Raw genomic sequence first — 22,521 nt, 5'->3', positions numbered from 1 at the left:
AACAAAAGCGCAGGGCGCTGCCAGCAAGCAGAGCGTACCACACCAGGCTTCTGGAAGGTTGGAAACAAGTGTACCTAGAGAGAGGGGTCTGGACCAGAACTCCCGTTAGATGGTCCCAGACTAGCTTCTACCTACCTGCCTGCCAATCAGCCACCATACCAGTCTTTCTTTTTTTCTTTTTCTTTTTTTTTTTTTTTTTTTTTGAGCTGGGGACCGAACCCAGGGCCTTGTGCTTGCTAGGCAAGCGCTCTACCACTGAGCTAAATCCCCAACCCCCAAGGCAACTCTTCTAAGGACAACATTTAATTGGGGCTGGCTTACAGATTCAGAGATTCAGTCCATTATCATCAAGGTAAGAACATGGCAGCATCCAGGCAGGCATGGTACAGGAGGAGCTGAGAGTTCCACATCTTCATCTGAAGGCTGCTAGCAGAATAATGACTTCCACTCAATTAGGACGATGCTTTTAAAGTCCACACCTGTGATGGGACACCTACTCCAACAGGGTCACACCGTCTAATAGTGCCACTCCCTGGGCCGAGCGTATACAAACCAAGCCAATACCACAATGCCCATTGCACCTCGAGGCATGATGCTGAGTCTGACATGGAACTCCAAGTAGTTCCCCCAGACCCATTCCACCTGCCCATCAACTTACGGCGCCATCCAGCACTGCACGGAATCCAACCTGGAGTTACAGGTGTATCCCTCAGAGCCTGTCTGCCACCATACCTACCAAGATGCCCTAGGAGTACACAATATTCTGCGTTTGATCTTGGATAAAACCCTATAGCCTATCCTCCCTCTCTCTCACCTCTACCTGAGGATGGTGCGCTATCCTGCACTATGTCCCACAGGACACTTCCTACTCCCACTGTGAAAGCCCCCTGCTCCCCTAGGACCACCTGCAGAATGGAAGAGTTCCCCACAAACCTGTGAAGATCCGCAGTGAAAATGCAACCCTAAGGAAAGATTACTGTTGGGTACAGAAGTCCCACTGTACCTAGCAGATGTGGGAACACTTCCGACCTTAGAAGATATAGAGTTAGAGGCACAAACATAATAAAAGCTACAGAGTGGCCCCGAGACTGAGCATCAAGCATCGTTCATCTGGTCAACAACATGACGAGTTGTGACAGTAGCAAAGATCCACCCAACAAAGGCGAGGCCAGGAACCCATATCAAGAAACATTGTCGATGTCCTGGCTCCAGACACCTAGCTCACCTACCCCCAAACACAATATGAACAACCAAGACGAGATGTGTGTGTACTCCAGGAACTAGAACCTTCATTGCACTATCTCTCTGGTGATTTCAAAACAGCAGTTATGAATATGGTCAATGAAAGTTCAATGTATATGTCCTTCTTCGTATGTGTGTGTTGTTGATGTATAGAAAAGCTATTGATCTGTGTAAACTGACTCTGTATCCTGTCACATTGCTGAATTTATCATTCCTAAAAATTTTTTCTGGTATAATCTTGGAATCTCTAGCATATAGTATCATATCATCTGCAACTAGGGGTAGTTTGATGTCTTCTTCCTCTGTCCATATCCCTTTAATTTTCTTCTCGTGCCTTATTGCACCAGCTAGTACTTCAAGAACACAGCTGAAAGGGAGTGGGATAGTGCACGCTCCTGACTGCACTTGGGTTGCTTCGAACTCATCTCCATTTAGGATGCCATTGGGTGTGCACTTCTCATATGTAGCATTCATTGGGTGTGTGCCCTCTAATCCTACAACCTTTAAGATTTTTACAATGAAGGCATGTTGGGTTTTGTCAACAGCTTTTGCTGTATCTATTGAGGTGGTCATGTGATTTTTTTAAACATCAACTTACACGTTTATTACGTTTATTCACTTGGGTATGTATGGCAAACCATACATACATCCATTTTAGAGATAAAGTCAGCTAGTTCATGACATTTTTTAGTATTCTGTATGCAAGGATTTTTCTTGAATAATTTTGAGTGTAAGCTCATCAGGGAGATTGGCTGATAGTTTTTCTCCCTTGTATCTTTGCATGGTTTTTGTATGAGAGTGATACTAGCTTCATAGAAGGATTTGGGGCGTGTTCCTCCTGTTTCTTCTTTTTGAATAGTCTAAGGAGGACTGGCTGTAGATCTTGGAATGCCTGGTAGATTTCTGCTGTGAATCCTTCTGGTCTTGACCATATCTTAGCTAGAAGGCTTTTTTTTTAAAGATTTATTTTACTTATATGAGTACACAGTAGCTGCCTTCAGACACATCAGAAGGGGAGCATCAGATTCCATTACAGATGGCTGTGAGCCACCATGTGGTTGCTGGGAATTGAACTCAGGACCTCTAGGAAGAGCAATCCCGCTGAGCCATCTCTGGAGCCCAACTGGAAAGCCTTTCATTACTATTTCAGTCTCCTCATTTACTATAGTCCTGTTTAGGTTTTTGAATTCTTTTTTATTTAATTTTGATGTTTTGGCTTAATCTAGAAAAGAATTCATTTCTTTTAGATTTTTCCAGCTTTGTGGAATGAAGGTTTATAAAATACCCCCCCCCCATACTGCTCTGAATTTCTCTGGTGTCTGTTGTAATGTTTCCCTGTTCATTTCTCAGTGCTAATTTAGGTCCTTTCTTTTTTCTGTCAGTTGGCCAAGGGTCTGTCAGGTTTGCTTGTCATCTTCTCCAAGAGTCAGCTCTTAGATTTCTGGATTCTTGGTGTTGTCTTCTTTGTTTCTACTTCATCAATTTCTGCTCTGGATTTTCTTATTTCTTGTCATGGCCTGGGTTTGAATTTGAGTTGTTGAAGTTTTTCCATCTCATTTGCTGCATGTATCAGTGCTCTTTCTGACTTTCTGATGTAGGCAGTCAGAGCTGTAAACTTCCATTGTAGATTGCTTTTAATGTGCCTCAGGGGAATTCATTTGCATTCAGTCCCAGAAACTTTTTCTATTCCTTTCTTGATTTCTTCTTTGACACATTCATTTTTTTTTTGTAATGAGTGTTTTAATTTTCATGGGTTTGTGTATTTACTAGAGGTGGGCTTTTTATGTTAATTTAAAGATATTGTACTGTGGTAAGATAGCATAAAAGTAATGAGTTCAATCTTTTTTAATTTATCAGTATTTCTTTTGGGTCCCAGCATATGTTATATTTTACAAGAGCTGGGAAGAAAGTGAATTCTTGGTGTTTAGATGGAATATTCTGTAAGATATCTATTAAGTCCATTTAATGTATGATGTCAGCTCTGATGTTTCTCTCCTTTTGTGCAGATAATGTGTATATTGGAGAACGTGGGAGTGATCTAATGGATTGATGTTAACCTGTGCCTTAACTGCAGTTGTAGATTTTTTATGAGCTTGGCCACCCCTGAGTTTGATGTGTATGTGTCTAGGATAGGAATGTATTCACGTGTATGTGTTCCCTTGATTAGGAAGAAGTGTCCATAACTCTTTGTATCTTCTGGCTAGTTTCAGTTTGATGTTTATTTTGTCAGATGTTAGGATAGTGACGCCCGAGTGCATCCCAGTCCTATTCGACTGGAGTGTTTTGGTCCATTCTTTAACCCAAAGTCAGTGCCTGTCCTAAACACAAAGATATGTTTCTTACAGGCAGCAGATCGGTGGGTTCTGTTTCCTGATCCATTCAGTCGGTCTATGTCTTTTGATTGGAGAATAGAGCCTTTGAAATGCTCTTTTTGAAGTGTATGTGTTAGCCATGGTCGTGCTGTTGAGCTGGGGTGTATGTGTTAGCCGTGGTCGTGCTGTTGAGCTGGGGTGTATGTGTTAGCCGTGGTCGTGCTGCTGACTGGGGTGTATGTGTTAGCCGTGGTCGTGCTGCTGACTGGGGTGTATGTGTTAGCCGTGGTCGTGCTGCTGACCTGGGGTGTATGTGTTAGTCATGCTCGTGCTGCTGAGCTGGGGTGCTGTTGCTCTATGCTCCGTGGTATTTTGGGTTTAGTGGCTGTGGCTCTGCATTGTTTGCCATGTCTGTCTCCCATTCTCACGCCCGAAGCACCACTTCCTGTGTTTTCTCCAGCTTTGGTTTGTTGTATATAAATTTTTATAAGCTCTTGTCTCAGAGTCTTACTGCTGTGAAGAGACACCATGACCAAGGCCCTAGGCCAAGCATATTCAAACCATTTCCTGGCCCCCCTGGCTTGTTTAAACACACGAGTCTATGGGGGCCATACCTAGCCATAGAGCACAATGCAAAATAAATCTAATCCAACTTCAAAAGTTCCCATATATCACAGTCTCAACAATGTTTACAAGTTCAAAGTCTCTTCTGATATCATGCAATCTCTTAACTGTAATACCCAATAAATTCAACATTAAAAAGCAGTTCACATACTTCCAATATCATAGAACATACAGTTTCATTCTGAAACATCATAATGAGGAAACATCAGACCAAAGAAAGACCAGTAACCAGCTGCACAAACTCCAAAATCTGAATCTCCATGTCTCATGTTCAACAAAGCATAGCCATCACAATCCATCCAGGGTCAATTTGATACACAATCATCTTATTTTGTCCAAATGCAAACAATAACTAGGTCAAAATAATACCTAACATAATAAAACTGTCCTTTGTTCAACTGCAAATGCATAAACAATAAAGTTAAATGGGTGGGATCTTGCCGAGGTCACCACTTCTTTAATTCCATTTAATATACTTGAACACAGATTTAACTCCATTTTACCTCTTGGTGCCCCTTTAATAGTTGAAGCATACATTTTGTATTTTTACTTTTTAACTTTTATTTTTCATAAGAGTGAACTACAGGACAGAGTCTATGCTGGGCTTTTTTGAGACTTCCTTTGTCAATGCAATTAATCTAAATCCTGTCACCCTAGCCTCAAGCAGACTCTTCGGGCGAGGGCAAGAGGTAGCCCCATTTGTCACCAAAATATCACAAGAATGATCTCTAGCCAACGTACTAAAATTCTTCTCCTCTGAAACTATAGGTCCCCAGAGTTCAAATCACCCTCAGCACCAATGGCTTCTATATTTCTCCTAGGATGGCCCATTAAGCCCTGCTTAAAGCATTCCGCTGCTTTCCAAATGCAAACTCTCCAAATTCACATTCCTCCAAACAAAAGCACGGTCGGGCCTATCACAGCAATACCCCAGCCCCTGGTACCAACTTCTGTCTAGGTGAGGGTTTTACTGCTGTGAACAGACACCATGACCAAGGCAACTCTTATAAAGACAAACCTTTAATTGGGGCTGGCCCATACTTTCAGCAGCTCATTATCATCATAGCAGGAAGCATGGCAGCAAGCGGGCTGACACAGGGCTGGAAGAGCCTAGAATGCTATATCTTGATCTGCAGGCAGCAGAAGTGGACTGTCTTCCTCAGGCAGCCAAGGGGAGGGTCTGGATCACACTGGCCAGATTTGCGCATATATCTGAGACTTCAAAGCCCGACAGTGACACAATTCCTCTACCAAGACCACACCTCCTCCAATAAGGCCACACCCCCAATAGTGCCACATCCTATGAACCAAGCATACACAAACCACCTGTTTATGATGTAGAAAGTTTTTCTTTTTCCTGCATCCATAGTAGATAGTTTTACTAAATATACTAGTCTAGGTTTGCAGTCATTTAAGGACTTGACATGCATCTCTCCAGACTTTTTCAGGCTTTCAAAGTTTTCACTGAGAAGTTAGCTATTATTCTGATGGAATATGTTCTTCGTGCTACTTGCAATTTTTGTCTCTTGTAGCTGTCTATACACTTTCTTGTTCCTCAGTGTTTTAACCACTGCATGCTGTGGGGTTTTCCTTCTGGTCTTGTCTATTTGCTCTTCCATGTGCTTCTTGTATTTGGGTCTTTTCTTAGTTTGGGGACATGTTCTTCTGTGATCCTGTTGAAGCCCTGGTCTATGCCATTGACTTGGGATTCTTCTTCCTCATCTATGCTTATAATTGGAAGACTTGTTTTTATGGTGCCCCACGTTCCCTGTGTGCTCCCTGCTGTTTTTTTTTAAATTTATTTATTATATATAAGTACACTGTAGCTGTCTTCAGACACACCAGAAGAGGGCATCAGATTCCATTACAGATGGCTGTGAGCCACCATGTGGTCGCTGGGATTTGAACTCAGGACCTCTGGAAGAGCAGTCACTGCTCTTAACCACTGAGCCATCTCTCCAGCCCGCTCCCTGCTGTTTTTAAATGTTTTCACGTTCATCGATAATTTGGTCTAGATATTGCACTTCATCTTCCAGACCTGATATTCTAGTCTTTGCCTGATTCATTCTGCCAGCAAGGCTTTCCTTTGTGTCTTCTAGTTGGGCCATTGGGTTATTCAATTCCATCTCCATCTCAGACTGAGTCCCCATCAGTCTCTATTTATTTAATTTTGTTTCTATTTATTTAATTTTGTTCTCAAGTTCTGGGTCGCTGCCATCACTGCCGTCAGCCTTAGGTTTGTGTTTTCTTGGGCACCACTCAGGCATTTATTCTCCTCAAGCTCTTTCTCCCTGACTTCATTGAGCGGTTTCTTCATGATTTCTTCAAACTGTTTGAATTCTCTGAGGAGGTTTATGGCTGTTTTCTTTTTTTAAATTTCTGGGCCTTGGAATTCATCTAGATAATTCTCTTTGAAAATCATTTCTATAGGACTAGAAAATTTTGGAGAGAAGTTACCAGCTTGATCTTTTATATTGCTGGTATTGCTGGGGTGACATCTTGGCATGTAGAATTCCTGTATTAGTTTTAGGTTTGTGTGGATGGAGCAGGGTCGGGGAGAGAGAAGATGTTGGGGCAGGTTGGGTCTAGAGATTTGAAGTGGCAGTCAGATGTGTGGAGGGAACTGGGCTGGTACACAGGATGTGCTTCTTGTTCCAAGTTGGAGTATGGGTGTAGATAGGTCTGAGTGGGAAGGGTGGTTATGACTTGGGAGAGTCCTGTTGTATGGCAGACAGGTAGGGAAGATATGGGACCAAACCTAGAGCAACTCTGCAGTGAAGACAAGACTAGGTTTACGCACTTATTCTGGGATCAAGGCTAATCCTGGTAGATTGTAGAAAATGTGTGGATGAAGTGATCGGGAGTATTCACCAGGATGAACCCTGGAGGAGGACATTGGGATCTGAATATGGAATGGGGTTGTGAAGGCTGCACTATAGGAACAGTGGGTAGATGATGGTAAGGAAAAGGTCCAGTGGGTAGATGATGGTAAGGAAAAGGTCCAGTGGGTAAATGATGGTAAGGAAAAGGTCCAGTGGGTAGGTGATAGTAAGGAAAGGTCCAGTGGCTAGGTGATAGTAAGGAGGGTCTTGGTGGAAGCCTGGATGTTGGCTGCAGTATAGGAGGAGATGGTGAGACTAGGTCATAGGTCAGATCATGGGACTAGGGGCACTGTGGAAGCCTAGAGGTCACTATTATCAGGCATGGGCCATCAGATTTGGCTAGCACACTGTCTGAGAAACCTGAACTATATTCAGCAGGATATGTAAAACAAGTATGGGGGTCGTGATACTTACCAGGCTAGAACCTGGAGGAGGATGTGGAAAGTTTAGATACAGAGTAGGGTGGTTTATGCAATAGCAAAGAGACCTGTGGGTTGATTTCAATAGTTTTTATTTTTTGTTTGCTCTATCTGGTTGGTTTACTTATTAAGTAATTAAATGAATGTTGTTATTTACCATGTACTTGTATTTGTCTGCATCTGTTACTTTTTTTGTTGCTGTGACAAAATAGGCCATTCCATAATGAATTTCCACTATGCGTAATAGAAAGAAGCTAGTTTCTACTCTAGACATCCTTTGTGGGTAAATAACAGTGATGTCTGCTGGGAATGGTTTACGTCTCAGTTGCTCTAAGGATATAGGGCCTTTACCCTCAGGCTGCTTTATTGTTCTTCTTTTCTTCATCACAGAGTCAGGGCTCAACCTGACCCATGATAGGGATTTATGAGAACAGAATGGGGCAAACTTGCTTGTTCCTGAAGTGGGCAGCCCAGATTCCTCTCTAGAGCCAGCTTCTCGGGGAGCTGTAATAGCACGTGACCACTTATCCATACATCACACATGTAAAGAGACATTTGCTTCTGTGTAGAGCAAAACTCAGTGGTTTACATCAGACAGGAGATTCGCTGGGGCATCCAGTGACAACTGGCTGGGCCCACAGTCCCTGTCCTCTGTATGGCCTGTCCTTCTTCAATCAAGTCATATATTCTGGGTTGTCCACTGGGAAAAGATTGACAAGAGGCAGGAAGTGTTTCCCCCTTTCAGTGTCCTATAAGAAACAGAAAACTTGACTTAGGTTCCACTCTGGTTTCCTTACATTTCGCAGGTTTTGAGTGTGTGGATCCAGGTGGCAGAGGTGTCTGCCTTTGCTGGTGTCTAACTTGACATTCTCCCTGGCTAGTCTTGGGGTTACCCACGGCTCGCAAACCTGTACCCAATTTGTGTGTGTCTGAGGATGGAGAAGAGACATCAGAAGGGGCAACGGGGGGTAAGCATGCTTCAGAGGAAGGTTGGATTCTCTAGAACCTTCAGAATAAACAAACCTATAGGCGACTAGCCAGGCGAAAGAAACATTTTCTAACAAAACGCGTTCCTAACAAAGCATCTTAAACTGTAGGTTTACTTTAAAACAAGAAGAGGAGAAGAGAAAAAATGTGGACTGGATTTATAACAAAATAAAGGAACAGCTAAGAGAAAAGGAAGAGCAATATAATAAAGAAGTTAAAGCGAGACAAAAGCTCGAAATTCGTATCAGGGAACTGGATGTGGAAATGAAGACCGTGAGAAATAATCTTAACAAAGTGAGTGCACTGTTTACACTTTGTAAGGTTGGGAGTGTGTGCCAGTCTGAATCAAGTAGGATCAAATACATTTAAAATTATACTTTCCCCCCATTTTTATTAAATTGGGTATGGCTTATTTATATTTCAAATGTTATTCCCTTTTCCAGTTTCCTGCCCATCAGCCCCGTGACCCCTCCCTCTCCCCTTCTATATGGGTGTTCCCCTCCCCATCCATCCCCCCTTACCACTCCTCCAACAATCCCCTACACTGGGAGTTCAACCTTGGCAGGACCAAGGGCTTCCCCTTCCACTGGTGCTCAACAAGGCTATTCTCTGCTACATATGCAGTTGGAGCCCAGGGTCAGTCCATGTATAGTCTTTGGGTGGTGGTTTAGTCCCTAGAAGCTCTGGATGGTTGACATTGTTGTTTTTATGGGGTCTCAAGCCCCTTCAGCTCTTTCAGTCCTTTCTCTGATTCCTCCAACAGCGGTCCCGTCCTCAGTTCTGTGGTTTGCTGCTAGCATTTGCCTCTGTATTTGACATATTCTAGCTGTGTCTCTCAGGAGAGATCTATATCCAGTTCCTGTAAGCATGTACTTCTTAGTTTCACCCAGCTTATCTAGTTTTAGTGGCTGTAAATATATGGGCCACATGTAGGGCAGGCTCTGAATGGCCATTTCTTCAGTCTCTGCTCTAAACTTTGCTTTCATATCTCCTCCTATGGATATTTTTGTTCCCCTTTTTAAAAAAGGAGTGAAGCATTCGCATTTTGGTCATCCTTCTTGAGTTTCATGTGGTCCGTGCATTGCATCTTGGGTAATTCGAGCATTTGGGCTAATAGCCACTTATCAATGAGTGCATACCATGTGTGTTTTTCTGTGATTGGGTTACCTCACTCAGGATGATATTTTCTAGTTCCATCCATTTGTCTATGAATTTCATGAAGTCATTGTTTTTGATAGCTGAGTAATATTCCATTGTGTAGATGTACCACATTTTCTGTATCCATTCCTCTGTTGAAGGGCATCTGGGTTCTTTCTAGCTTTGGCTATTATAAATAAGGCTGCTATGAACATAGTGGAGCATGTGTCTTTGTTGTATGTTGGAGCATATTTTGGTTATATGCCCAAGAGAGGTATAGCTGTGTCCTCAGGTGGTTCAATGCCCAATTTTCTGAGGAACCTCCAGACTGACTTCCAGAATGGTTGTACCAGTCTGCAATCCCACCAACAATGGAGGAGTGTTCCTCTTTCTCCACATCCTCGCCAGCATCTGCTGTTGCCTGAGTTTTTGATCTTAGCCATTATGACTGTTGTGAAGTGGAATTTCAGGGTCGTTTTGATTTGCATTTCCCTGATGACTAAGGATGTTGAACATTTCTTTAGGTGGTTCTCAGCCATTTGATATTCCTCAGCTGAGAATTCTTTGTTTAGCTCTGTAACCCATTTTTAATAGGGTTATTTGGCTCTCTGGAGTCTAACTTCCTGAATTCTTTGTATATTTTGGATACTAGCCCTCTATTGGATGTAGGAGTAGTAAAGATCTTTTCCCAATCTGTTGGTTGCCGTTTTGTCCTAACCACAGTGTCCTTTGCCTTACAGAAGCTTTGCAGTTTTGAGGTCCCATTTGTTGATTCTTGATTTTAGAGCATAAGCCATTGGTGTTCTGTTCAGGAAATTTCCCCCAGTGCCTATGTATTTGAGACTCTTCCCCACTTTTTTTAAAAGATTTATTTATTTATTTATTATATATAAGTACACTGTAGCTGTCTTCAGATAAACCAGAAGAAGGCATCGGATCTCTTTACAGATGGTTGTGAGCCACCATGTGGTTGCTGGGAATTGAACTCATGACCTCTGGAAGAGCAGTCGGGTGCTCTTAACCACTGAGCCATCTCTCCAGCCCTCTTCCCCACTTTTTATTCTATTAGTTTGAGTGTATCTGGTTTGATGTGGAGGTCCTTGATCCACTTGGACTTAAGCTTTGTACAGGGTGATAAGCATGGATCGATCTGCATTCTTCTACATGCTGACCTCCAGTTGAACCAGCATTATTTGTTGAAAATGCTATCCTTTTTCCATTGGATGGTTTTGGCTCCTTTGTCAAAAATCAAGTGCCCATAGGTGTGTGAGTTCTTTTCTGGGTCTTCAATTCTATTCCACTGGTCTATCTGCCTGTCTCTGTACCAATACCATACAGTTTTTATCACTGTTGCTCTGTAATACTGCTTGAGGTCAGGGATGGTGATTCCCCCAGAAGTTCTTTTATTGTGGAGGATAGTTTTAGCTATTCTGGGTTTTTTGTTATTCCAAATGAATTTACAAATTGCTCTTTCTAACTGAAGAATTCAGTTGGAATTTTGATGGGGATTGCATTGAATCTGTAGATTGCTTTTGGTAAAATGGCCATTTTTACTATATTAATCCTGCCAATCCATGAGCATGGGAGATCTTTCCATCTTCTGAGATCTTCTTCAATTTCTTTCTTCAGAGGCTTGAAGTTCTTATCATGCAGATCTTTCACTTGCTTGGTTAAAGTCACACTGAGGTATTTTATATTATTTGGGGCTATTATGAAGGGTGTCGTTTCCCTAATTTCTTTTTCAGCCTGTTTATCCTTTGAGTAGAGGAAGGTTACTGATTTGTTTGAGTTAATTTTATACCCAGCCTCTTTGCTGAAGTTGTTTATCAGGCTTAGTAGTTCTCTGGTGGAACTTTTGGGATCATTTAAATATACTATCATATCATCTGCAAATAGTGATATTTTGACTTCTTCCTTTCCAATTTGTGTCCCTTTGATCTCCTTTTGCTGTCTGATTGCTCTGGCTAGGACGTCAAGAACTATATTAAATATGTAGGGAGAGAGTGGGCAGCCTTGTCTAGTCCCTGATTTTAGTGGAATTGCTTCAAGTTTCTCTCCATTTAGTTTAATGTTAGCGACTGGTTTGCTGTATATGGCTTTTACTATGTTTAGGTATGGGCCTTGAATTCCTATTCTTTCCAGGACTTTTATCATGAAGGGGTGTTGAATTTTGTCAAATGCTTTCTCAGCATCTAATGAAATGATCATGTGGTTTTGTTCTTTCAGTTTGTTTATATAGTGGATTACATTGATGGTTTTCCGTATATTAAACCATCCCTGCATGCCTGGAATGAAGCCTACTTGATCATGATGGATAATTGTTGTGATGTGCTCTTCAATTCGGTTTGCAAGAATTTTATTGAGTATTTTTGCATCGATACTTATAAGGGAAATTGGTCCAAAGTTCTCTTTCTTTGTTGGGTCTTTGTGTGGTTTAGGTATAAGAGTAATTGTGGCTTCGTAGAAGGAATTCAGCAGTGCTCCATCTGTTTCTATTTTGTGGAATAGTTGGGCAGTATTGGTATAAGGTCTTCTATGAAGGTCTGATAGAATTCTGCACTGAACCCATCTGGACCTGGGCTCTTTTTGGTTGGGAGACCTTTAATGACTGTTTTTATTTCTTTAGGAGTTATGGAGTTGTTTAACTGGTTTATCTGTTTCTGATTTAACTTTGGTATCTGGTATTTGTCTAGAAAACTGTCCATTTCTTCCAGATTTTCCAGTTTTGTTGAACATAGGCTTTTGTAGTAGGATCTAATAATTTTTTTAATTTCCTCAGATTCTGTTCTTATGTCTCCATTTTCATTTCTGATTTTGTTAATTTGGACACATTCTCTGTGTCCTCTGGTTAGTCTGGCTAAGGGTTTATCTATCTTGTTGATTTTCTCAAAGAACCAGCTTTTGGTTCTGTTGATTCTTTGTATGGTCCTTTTTGTTTCTTGGTTGATTTCAGCCCTGAATTATAGTCCTTTTTGTTTCTACTTGGTTGATTTCAGCCCTGAGTTTGATTATTTCCTGCCTTCTACTCCTCCTGGGTGTATTTGCTTCTTTTTGTTCTAGAGCTTTTAGGTGTGCTGTCAGGTTGCTGACATATGCTCTCTCCTGTTTCTTTCTGCAGGCACTCAGCGCTATGAGTTTTCCTCTTAGCACAGCTTTCGTTGTGTCCCATAGGTTTGGGTATGTTGTACCTTCATTTTCATTAAATTTTAAGAAGTCTTTATTTCTTCCTTGACCAAGTTATAATTGAGTAGAGCATTGTTCAACTTCCATGTATATGTGGGCTTTCTGTCGTTATTGTTATTGAATATCAGCCTTAGTCTGTGGTGATCTGATAACACGCATGGGATTATTTCTATCTTTCTGTATCTGTTGAGGCCTGTTTTGCAACTGATTATATGGTCAATTTTGGAGAAGGTTCCATGAGGTGCTGAGAAGAAGGTATATCTTTTTGTTTTAGAATGAAATGTTCTACAAATATCCATTAAGTCCATCTGGTTCATAACTTCTGTCAGTCTCTCTATGTCTCTGCTTAATTTCTGTTTCCATGATCTGTCCATTTATAAGAGTGGGGTGTTGAAATCTCCTACTATTACTGTGTGAGGTCCAATGTATGCTTTGAGCTTTAGTAAGGTTTCTTTTATGTATGTAGGTGCCCTTGTATTTGGAGCACATATATTTAGGATTCAGAGTTCATCTTGGTGGATTTTTCCATTGATGAATATGAAGTGTCCTTCCTTATCTTTTTTGAAGACTTTTGGTTGAAAGTCGATTTTATTCGATATTAGAATGGCTACTCCAGCTTCCTTCTTCAGACCATTTGATTGGAAAGTGGTTTTCCAGCCTTTTACTCTGAGGTAGTGTCTGTCTTTGTCTCTGAGGTGTGTTTCCTGTAGGCAGCAGAATGTTGGGTCCTCTTTATGTATCCAGTCTGTTAATCTATGTCTTTTTTGGGGGGAATTGAATCCACAGATGTTGCGAGATATTAAGGAATAGTGATGTTGCTTCTTGTTATTTTCATATTCAGAGGTGGGATTATGTTTATGTTCTTCTTTTCTTTTGGTTTTGTTGTAAGGAGATTACTTTCTTGCCTTTTCTAGGGTGTAGTTTCTCTCCTTGTGTTGGGCTTTTCCATATATTATCCTTTGTAGGATTTGTAGAAAGATATTGTGTAAATTTGGGTTTGTCATGGAATATTTTGGTTTCTCCCTCAATGTTAATTGATAGTTTTGCTGGATATAGTAGCCTGGGCTGGCATTTGTGTTCTCTTAGGGTCTGTATGATATCTGTCCAGTATCTTCTGTTTTTCATAGTCTCTGGTGAAAAGTCTGGTATAATTCTGATATATTTGTCTTTATGTGCTACTTGACCTTTCCCCCTTACTGCTCTTAATATTCTTTCTTTGTTTTGTGCATTTGGTGTTTTGACTATTATGTGACAGGAGGAATTTCTTTTCAGTCCAATCTATTTGGCATTCTGTAGGCTTCTTGTATGTTTATGGGCATCTCTTTCTTTAGGTTAGGGAAGTTTTCTTCTATGATTTTGTTGAAGATATTTACTGGTCCTTTAAGTTGGGAGTCTTCACTGTCTTCTATACTTATTATCCTTAGGTTTGATCTTCTCATTGTGTCCTGGATTTCCTGTATGTTTTGTGCTAGAAGCCTTTTCCATTTTATATTATCTTTGACAGTTTTGTTGATGTTTTCTATGGTATCTTCTGCTCGTGAGATTCTCTCTTCTACCTCTTGTATTCTGTTGGTGATGCTTGTATCTACGGCTCCTGATCTCTTCCCTAGGTTTTCTATCTCCAGGGTTCTCTCCCTTTGTGCTTTCTTCTTCTTCTTTCTCTTTCTTTCTTTTTTTTTCAGAGCTGGGGACCGAACCCAGGGCCTTGCTCTTGCTAGGCAAGCTCTCTACCACTGAGCTAAATCCCCAACCCCCTTTGTGCTTTCTTTATTGTTTCTATTTCCATTTTTAACTCCTGGATTGTTTTGTTTATTTCCTTCTCCTGTTTCATTGTGTTTTCCTGTAGTTCTTTAAGGGATTTTTGTGTTTCCTCTTTAAGGGCTTCTAGTTGTTTACTTGTGTTGTCCTGTATTTCATTAAGGGAGTTATTTATGACCTTAAAATCCTCCATCATGGGCTGGAGAGATGGCTCAATGGCTAAGAGCACTGACTGCTCTTCCAGACGTCCTGAGTTCAAATCCCAGCAACCACATGGTGGCTCACAACCATCTGTAATAAGATCTGATGCCCTCTTCTGGTGTGTCTGAAGACAGCTACAGTGTACTTACATAATAAATAAATAAATCTTTAAAAATCCTCCATTATCATGATAAAGTGTGATTTTAAATGTACATCTTGCTTTTCCAGTGTGTTTAGATATCCAGTGTTTGCTTTGGTGGGAGAACCTGGCTCTACATGGTGCCACGTAGTCTTGGTTTCTGTTGCTTGGGTTCCTATGCTTGCCTCTTGCCTTCAGGTCATCTCTGGTGTTAGTTTGTCTTGCTGTTTCTGATGGTGGCTTGACCCTCCTGTAGGCCTGTGTGTCAGGAGTGCTGAAGACCTGTTTTCCTCTTTTTTTTTTTTCTTGAGCCAGTTATGGGAACAGAGGGTTCTGCTCTCAGGTATGTAGTTGCCCCTGGTAGCTGGCTTTCAGCTCTCTGAAAGGGCAGCAACCAAATGGGTCCTGCCCCTACTGCTCCTAGGTCCGTGTGCACAGAGGGCATAGATGGCACTAGGCGTTTTCTTCTTGAGTCGGGAATGTGGGTAGAGAGTAGTCTCCTCTGGTTTCTCAGGCGTGTCTGCACCTCTGAGGGTCTAGATCCTCCCATTGGGTGCAGGGAGCTGTTTGACTGGTTCAGTTCAGATCTGGGTACAGATCTGGACCACGGGGCTCCTGCAGCTGACTGCTCTATTGCTTTTACTTCACCAATATTGTTTACCCCTTTGAATATATATTGAGTATAAACATAGAATCATATGGTACTTGCATATGGGGATATGACCTGAGATATATGCTCGGCATACTGATCCTGTAGTCATCAAAAGTGTGCACACACAAGCATAGCACATCGAAGTCATCACCTGGGCAATGTGGCCCTATTCTTACGGCTACTGTGAATGGGATGGAGGCTTTCTTGGTTCTCTCTTTAGGCTTACCAAGGAAGCTTAGGTCATGCAATCGTGGTTGAGTCTGGAGCCACTGGATTCTGAGTCTGTTGTTTCATGTCCACGGGAATGAAGAAATGTGGACAAGAAGACAAGGAAAATACAAATTCATTAAGGAAAATTGAGAATGAATTTATGAGTGTAGGGCAGGCTTCAAAAGCGAAACATCCCTGTGTTGCTCTGACCATTTGTATTGCCCTTGTCTTTCATGGGTTTTATGGAGAGAATTCAATGGAGCCTGAGGTAGGGATTATCTCTACAGGGATTAGTCAGTTTTTGTGTACACCACGGACCCAGCTAATAAGTTTATATCCTCTATGTATGGCTCTACCAAAGAGCTATTCATTAATTTAGGGATGGGGTTATGTATGGTATATGACTATCTGGGGTCCACCAGTGGTCCTGTCCTTACAACCACAGGGCAGCTAGCTCCAGTCTCAATGCAGGAGCACTGTGTGTTCTTTTTTTTCCCCCATTGGTATATAAACTATTTATTAACAGCAAAGGCTCAAAGACTCATTTCTTCTTGGACACACCCACAGTATGGCCCCTGTGGCCAGTGGTCTTGGTGTGCTGACCCCGGACACGTAGGCCCCAAAAGTGGCACAGCCCCCTATGGGCACAGATTTTCTTCAGCCGCTCCAGGTCCTCGCGCAGCTTGTTGTCTAGACCGTTGGCCAGAACCTGGCTGTACTTCCCATCCTTCACATCCTTCTGTCTGTTCAAGAACCAGTCGGGGATCTTGTACTGTCGCGGGTTCTGCATGATGGTGATCAAACGCTCCACCTCGTCCTCTGTGAGCTCCCCAGCCTTCTTGATGAGGTCAATGTCTGCTTTCCTCAACACCACATGAGCGTATCTCCTCCCCACACCCTAATGGCAGTGATAGCGAAGGCTGTTTTCCGTCCATCGATGTTGGTGTTGAGTACTCGCAGGATGTGCTGAAACTTCTTGGGGATCACTAGGGACATGGCGGTGGCACAAGTGGCGGCTTGTAAGCCTCCTGTGGAAGAGAGCGCACTGTGTGTTCTTATGTGGTATGTGACTAACTAAATTATTTAGGTTTTCAAATAAAAATCGACCCCCAAGTGCTGGCAGTTATCTAAGAACTTGACCAGCTCATTCCCTGAGTTAAACTAAAAGTTGAGCATTTAGAAAAACAACAAATCCAAAGCAATGGAGTAAGCATAAAAGCAAACAGAACCCCTTGAGATGGGAGGGACCCTGAGGCTGAAAGTCTGCTAAACAGACTCTGGGTTGAATATTCTACAGGACCTCAAGTCCTTCCCTTCCCCTGTTGGTCCTCCCTACATAATGTCTCCTGTGACTTACCATTGTTTCTCCTCTCAATGTCTTCTTGGAACAAGAGGCTTCCATCCTGGGGAGCACGATTTTGTTTTTCTTGTCTACTTCCATTCCTTTAAGTCTCTTTCAGGCAGGGAGGGGCAATGACAACTCCAGCTGCCTCGTGCTGAGGAGGGCAGAGTCTGGGTGGGGGTGGTGGTGGTGGTGGTGGTGGTGGTGATGGTGGTTGGTGGTGGTGGGGGTGGTGGTGATGGTGGTGGTGGGGGTGGTGGTGGTGGTGGTGATGGTGGTGGTGATGGTGGTGGTGGTGGGGGTGGTGGTGGTGGTGGTGGTGGTGGTGGGGGTGGTGGTGGTGGTGATGGTGGTGGTGGTGGGGGTGGTGGTGGTGGTGGTGATGGTGGTGGTGGTGGTGGTGATGGTGGTGGTGGTGGTGATGGTGGTGGTGGTGGGGGTGGTGGTGGTGGTGGTGATGGTGGAGGTGGTGGTGGTGGTGGTGGTGGTGGTGGTGGGGGTGATGGTGGTGGTGATGGTGGTGGTGGTGGTGGTGATGGTGGTGGTGATGGTGGTGGTGATGGTGGTGGTGATGGTGGTGGTGGTGATGGTGGTGGTGGTGGTGGTGGTGGTGGTGGTGGTGGTGATGGTGGTGGTGGTGGTGATGGTGGTGGTGGTGGGGGTGGTGGTGGTGGTGGTGATGGTGGAGGTGGTGGTGGTGGTGGTGGTGGTGGTGGTGGGGGTGATGGTGGTGGTGATGGTGGTGGTGGTGGTGGTGATGGTGGTGGTGATGGTGGTGGTGATGGTGGTGGTGATGGTGGTGGTGGTGATGGTGGTGGTGGTGGTGGTGGTGGTGGTGGTGGTGGTGGTGGTGGAGGGAGGAGTTGGTCCAAGACAAAAGGAACCCTTGTGAGGCAGGAGGCTCCTGTTTGCAATAAAAAGTGCACTTTGAGATCCACCTGTAAAAGCAGAGCTATTGAAGGACTGAGGGAGAGAACATTAGAGGCCATTATACCATTGCTCAAAGTAGTGCTGCCACCCCAAGAAAAATCTCACATAACAGCAATCATTGAACAACATTCCAGAAGGTGTACTAAGGATGATAAATAGTGCTACTCATCTAGGACATAAACGGCACCCCAAGGCCCTTCACTGGGTCCATTCAGAGCTCAACTTGTACCTTTCTTCCTCCATTATCATCCTCAAGTATCTTACCCGAGTCTGGCATTCTTGAACTCAAGACGAATCCTGAAATGACCTCGAACTCCTAATGTCCCTGCCTCTACCTTCTGAGTTCTTGACTCACAGGTGTGTATCACAATTCCTGATTTTACAGGGACCTCAGGCAAGCACTCTACAAACAGAGCCATGTTCCTAGCACCAAGCTTTTGGTTCTGCTGTTGAAAATGTCAGCTATCATTTATGTATTTAAATTTTGATTAATTCATGTGGGAGGCAGGCTATTGTGGGTTTTATAGGCACTTTGAACACTTTTTCAAGGTTACTATGGCTTTAGACTCCTTACCCCCACCTATCCTACCATGAGATGTAATAATAAAAAAATGTCTCTAAATGTGTCTCTAGGTTTTAGAGGAAAGAAATTGCATGGAGAGGCAACTTCTGCAAGAACAGAAAGCCAGAATCTTACAGGACGGGATTCTGGCAAGTCACCTTCACAAACAAAAGGAGCTAAAACTTGCACAAGAAAAAATTAGTTCTCAGGTATTTTCTTTAGTTGCCTTCAAGTCCCTGTATATGTATTTGTATGTGTACATGGGGTTAAAAAAACAAGTACAGGGCTCATGAAAACTACAGAACAGTTTTCAAAAATCCTATGTGGATGTTCGTGATACACATACTTCAATGTGGGAAGAGCTTTTGTGCTTTTTAGCAACTTGGATAAAGGAATGTTAATTCAAGTCCATTTGTCTATGGCATAGTGATGACATTCACAGTGACATCATCCAAATGCCATGCAAGTCCTGCTTTAAAACAGCATAGAATAATACTTTTGACACTGGCTTCCTCTGAAGAAAGGGTTTGGGTTATTTCCATAAAAAAATGTATCTTTCTGTTGTCACAAAAGCCTTGCTAGTAACAATGTATCATCTGCTTTGGGGCATGATTTCCGCTCTCAGATTTTCGCTCTCTCCATCTGCTGCTAATGGAGACATTTGTTTATTTGTTTCAACATTTGATAAAGGGGGGGAAACACAGACAACAGAGATCAGATTTTAGATGTCATTTCCTTCCTTTCCAGAAGAGTAACAGTTTGCTACAATTCTTTATTTCACTTCAAAGAGCTTTGGACAACAAAGATGGACTCTATTGTAGACAGAGAACTGCTTTACTGTCAAGTCTCACCCAGAACAAAGACTTTGTTTCTGAGTCATGATTTCAACAGTGCTGTAGCTGGAGTCTAGGTCTTCGCACTCCTATACAGTTACTCTCTCCGCTTAGCATATACCTAACCTCTGAAGTGGATATATTTATTCCATATTTTTTCAAGATGACTCTATAGAAAGACCATTATAGTTTTCTCAAAAAATATTTAAAGTATTTAAAAGATGAGGCATTTTCTTTTCATTTTAGACATTTTAAAGCACAGAATTAGTAAGAATAAGTTATAGTACTTTTATCTAAAGTAAATCAATTATCTAGATTTTGTCAACTGGAGCATTGGAAAGCAATTTTAGGTAGATATAACAATACATATGTAACAGATGTACCATGTAGTTTTGACACTTAACATATAGAATCCACTGGGTTTTGTTTTATAGTTTATTGTATTTTAATAGCAAACTTACAGGAACAGCACAGAAGACAGACAACATTAAAAGCATGTACCTGCTTGTAGGACAACTCCGTTAGAAAAGTACAGTGAATGGATGAAATCTACTGTGTGATAAAATGCTGCAAACACCGCTTAGTTGCCGTCAATAAGAAAGTTACTTATTTTTTAAAAATTCAAATGCTGGCATTGTCCAGAACATTTTTAATGACTTATTTATAAGTGTTATAACGCTGAACTGTTGAAATGCGTTCACTGAAACATTTCACTTGTATTAATGCTTTACATCTTGCATTTATATTAAAAAGTCACACACAAATAAATGTGGAGAAACTGCCAATACTGATTCCATCTCCTATGTTTCCACTCGCAATCACATACTTAGGTATTGTTGACCCCATGGGAAAAAAATATCTAACATTCAGAACTACTGATAACAGGAAGAAGAGGGAAAAAAATGAGAAACAAGGTTTCCCCTCATAGTGGACTCTTCACCACGTTCTCCGTGTATGCGGCATGCTAACTGGGTATCTTTTGGCATAATTGTTACATGTTTGGCATGGCTGCCACACAGGTTGGTATCTTCAAAAAGGCCAACCAGATGGGCCTCACTTGCCTCCTGCAAAGCACCAGTAGCTGCCCTCTGGAAGCGCAGGTCTGTTTTGAAGTCCTGAGCAACTTCTCGCACCAGACGCTGAAAGGGGAGCTTGTAAATCAGTTCAATGGACTTCTTTTTTTTTTTTTTTTTATTAACTTGAGTATTTCTTATATACATTTCGAGTGTTATTCCCTTTCCCGGTTTCCGGGCAAACATCCCCCTCCCCCTCCCCTTTCTTATCGGTATTCCCCTCCCAACCCTCCCCCCATTGCCGCCCTCCCCCTACCAGTCTAGTTCACTGGGGGTTCAGTCTTAGCAGGACCCAGGGCTTCCCCTTCCACTGGTGCTCTTACTAGGATATTCATTGCTACCTATGAGGTCAGAGTCCAGGGTCAGTCCATGTATAGTCTTTAGGTAGTGGCTTAGTCCCTGGAAGCTCTGGTTGCTTGGCATTGTTGTACATATGGGGTCTCGAGCCCCTTCAGGCTCTTCCAGTTCTTTCTCTGATTCCTTCAACGGGGGTCCTATTCTCAGTTCAGTGGTTTGCTGCTGGCATTCGCCTCTGTATTTGCTGTATTCTGGCTGTGTCTCTCAGGAGAGATCTATATTCAGTTCCTGTCGGTCTGCACTTCTTTGCTTCATCCATCTTGTCTAATTGGGTGGCTATATATGTATGGGCCACATGTGGGGCAGACTCTGAATGGGTGTTCCTTCAGTCTCTGTTTTAATCTTTGCCTCTCTCTTCCCTGCCAAGGGTATTCTTGTTCCCCTTTTAAAGAAGGAGTGAAGCATTCACATTTTGATCATCCGTCTTGAGTTTCGTTTGTTCTAGGGATCTAGGGTAATTCAAGCATTTGGGCTAATAGCCACTTATCAATGAGTGCATACCATGTATGTCTTTCTGTGATTGGGTTAGCTCACTCAGGATGATGTTTTCCAGTTCCAACCATTTGCCTACAAATTTCATAAAGTCGTTGTTTTTGATAGCTGAGTAATATTCCATTGTGTAGATGTACCACATTTTCTGTATCCATTCCTCTGTTGAAGGGCATCTGGGTTCTTTCCAGCTTCTGGCTATTATAAATAAGGCTGCAATGAACATAGTGGAGCACGTGTCTTTTTTATATGTTGGGGCATCTTTTGGGTATATGCCCAAGAGAGGTATAGCTGGATCCTCAGGCAGTTCAATGTCCAATTTTCTGAGGATTCTCCAGACTGATTTCCAGAATGGTTGTACCAGTTTGCAATCCCACCAACAATGGAGGAGTGTTCCTCTTCCTCCACATCCTCGCCAGCATCTGCTGTCACCTGAGTTTTTGATCTTAGCCATTCTCACTGGTGTGAGGTGAAATCTCAGGGTTGTTTTTGATTTGCATTTCCATTTCAATGGACTTCTGATAGCTTCTGATTTCACAGAGTGCCACAGTACCAGGCCTGTAACGATGAGGTTTCTTCACCCCTCAAGAAGAGGGTGCCCTCTCGTGAGCAGCTTTTGTAACCAGTTGTTTTCTGGGTGCTTTACTACCGGTGGATTTGCCCCACAGTCGGCTTGGTATGAGCCATAGTATGGTCGCCTCCTTACTTACCCCCCCCCCACCCTCTCCTTCAGCTGGAGCTCGGCAAACCAGAGGTAGCACTGGCATTAGAGAGCAGAGGCAGCTGAATTTACTGTTTCTTAATGTGCACACAGAGTTCACAACCACTTCCACCACCACAGGCAATTTTAGAACATTTCATGGATTTGAAAAGAAACCATAAACTCTTATCTGGGAAGCCCGAAGAAACTGGTCCCTCCCTCTTTTCCTGTGCTAGAAACCCTCCAATCCATTCCTTGTCTCTTTAATCTCTTTGCTCTAGAAACAGAGTCCCATGAAATTAGTCCTCCTTGAATGGCTTATTTCTCTTAACACAATGTGACGTGTTATCAAGTGGGAGTCCTTTCCACTTCAGTTTATTCTGCATCTGTGCCATTCATTCTCCATTCATCGGCTGACAGACATCAAGGTTCTGTCAAGGTTCTGCCCGCTGGCTGTTGTAGTTACTTCTCTTTGACTGTGAAGAGGCA

The 22,521-nt window shown here is 42.6% G+C and overlaps 1 protein-coding gene and 1 pseudogene across 6 annotated transcripts in view; one reads left to right on the top strand and one right to left on the bottom strand.

The window, feature by feature from the left end:
* Ccdc144b (coiled-coil domain containing 144B) overlaps nt 1-22,521 on the top strand; it is a 61,850-nt gene that overhangs the window by 15,324 nt on the left and 24,005 nt on the right. For 5 of the 6 annotated variants that reach the window (XM_039103620.2, XM_063282872.1, XM_039103621.2 and 2 more), the window contains 2 exons: nt 8,577-8,760; nt 18,652-18,789. In XM_039103620.2, the coding sequence (XP_038959548.1) occupies nt 8,577-8,760; nt 18,652-18,789 (322 nt within the window). Of the gene's footprint in view, nt 1-8,576; nt 8,761-18,651; nt 18,790-22,521 lie in introns of those variants that run through there. The other variant, XM_039103622.2, reaches the window with a different exon arrangement.
* Nucleotides 16,251-16,742, bottom strand: LOC134485900 (small ribosomal subunit protein uS13-like; annotated as a pseudogene).

This window comes from Rattus norvegicus, chromosome 2 (genome assembly GCF_036323735.1).
Source record: "Rattus norvegicus strain BN/NHsdMcwi chromosome 2, GRCr8, whole genome shotgun sequence".
NCBI lineage: Eukaryota > Metazoa > Chordata > Mammalia > Rodentia > Muridae > Rattus > Rattus norvegicus.
The sequence above is the reverse complement of the archived record's forward strand: the minus strand, read 5'-3'. Positions and strand labels throughout refer to the sequence as shown.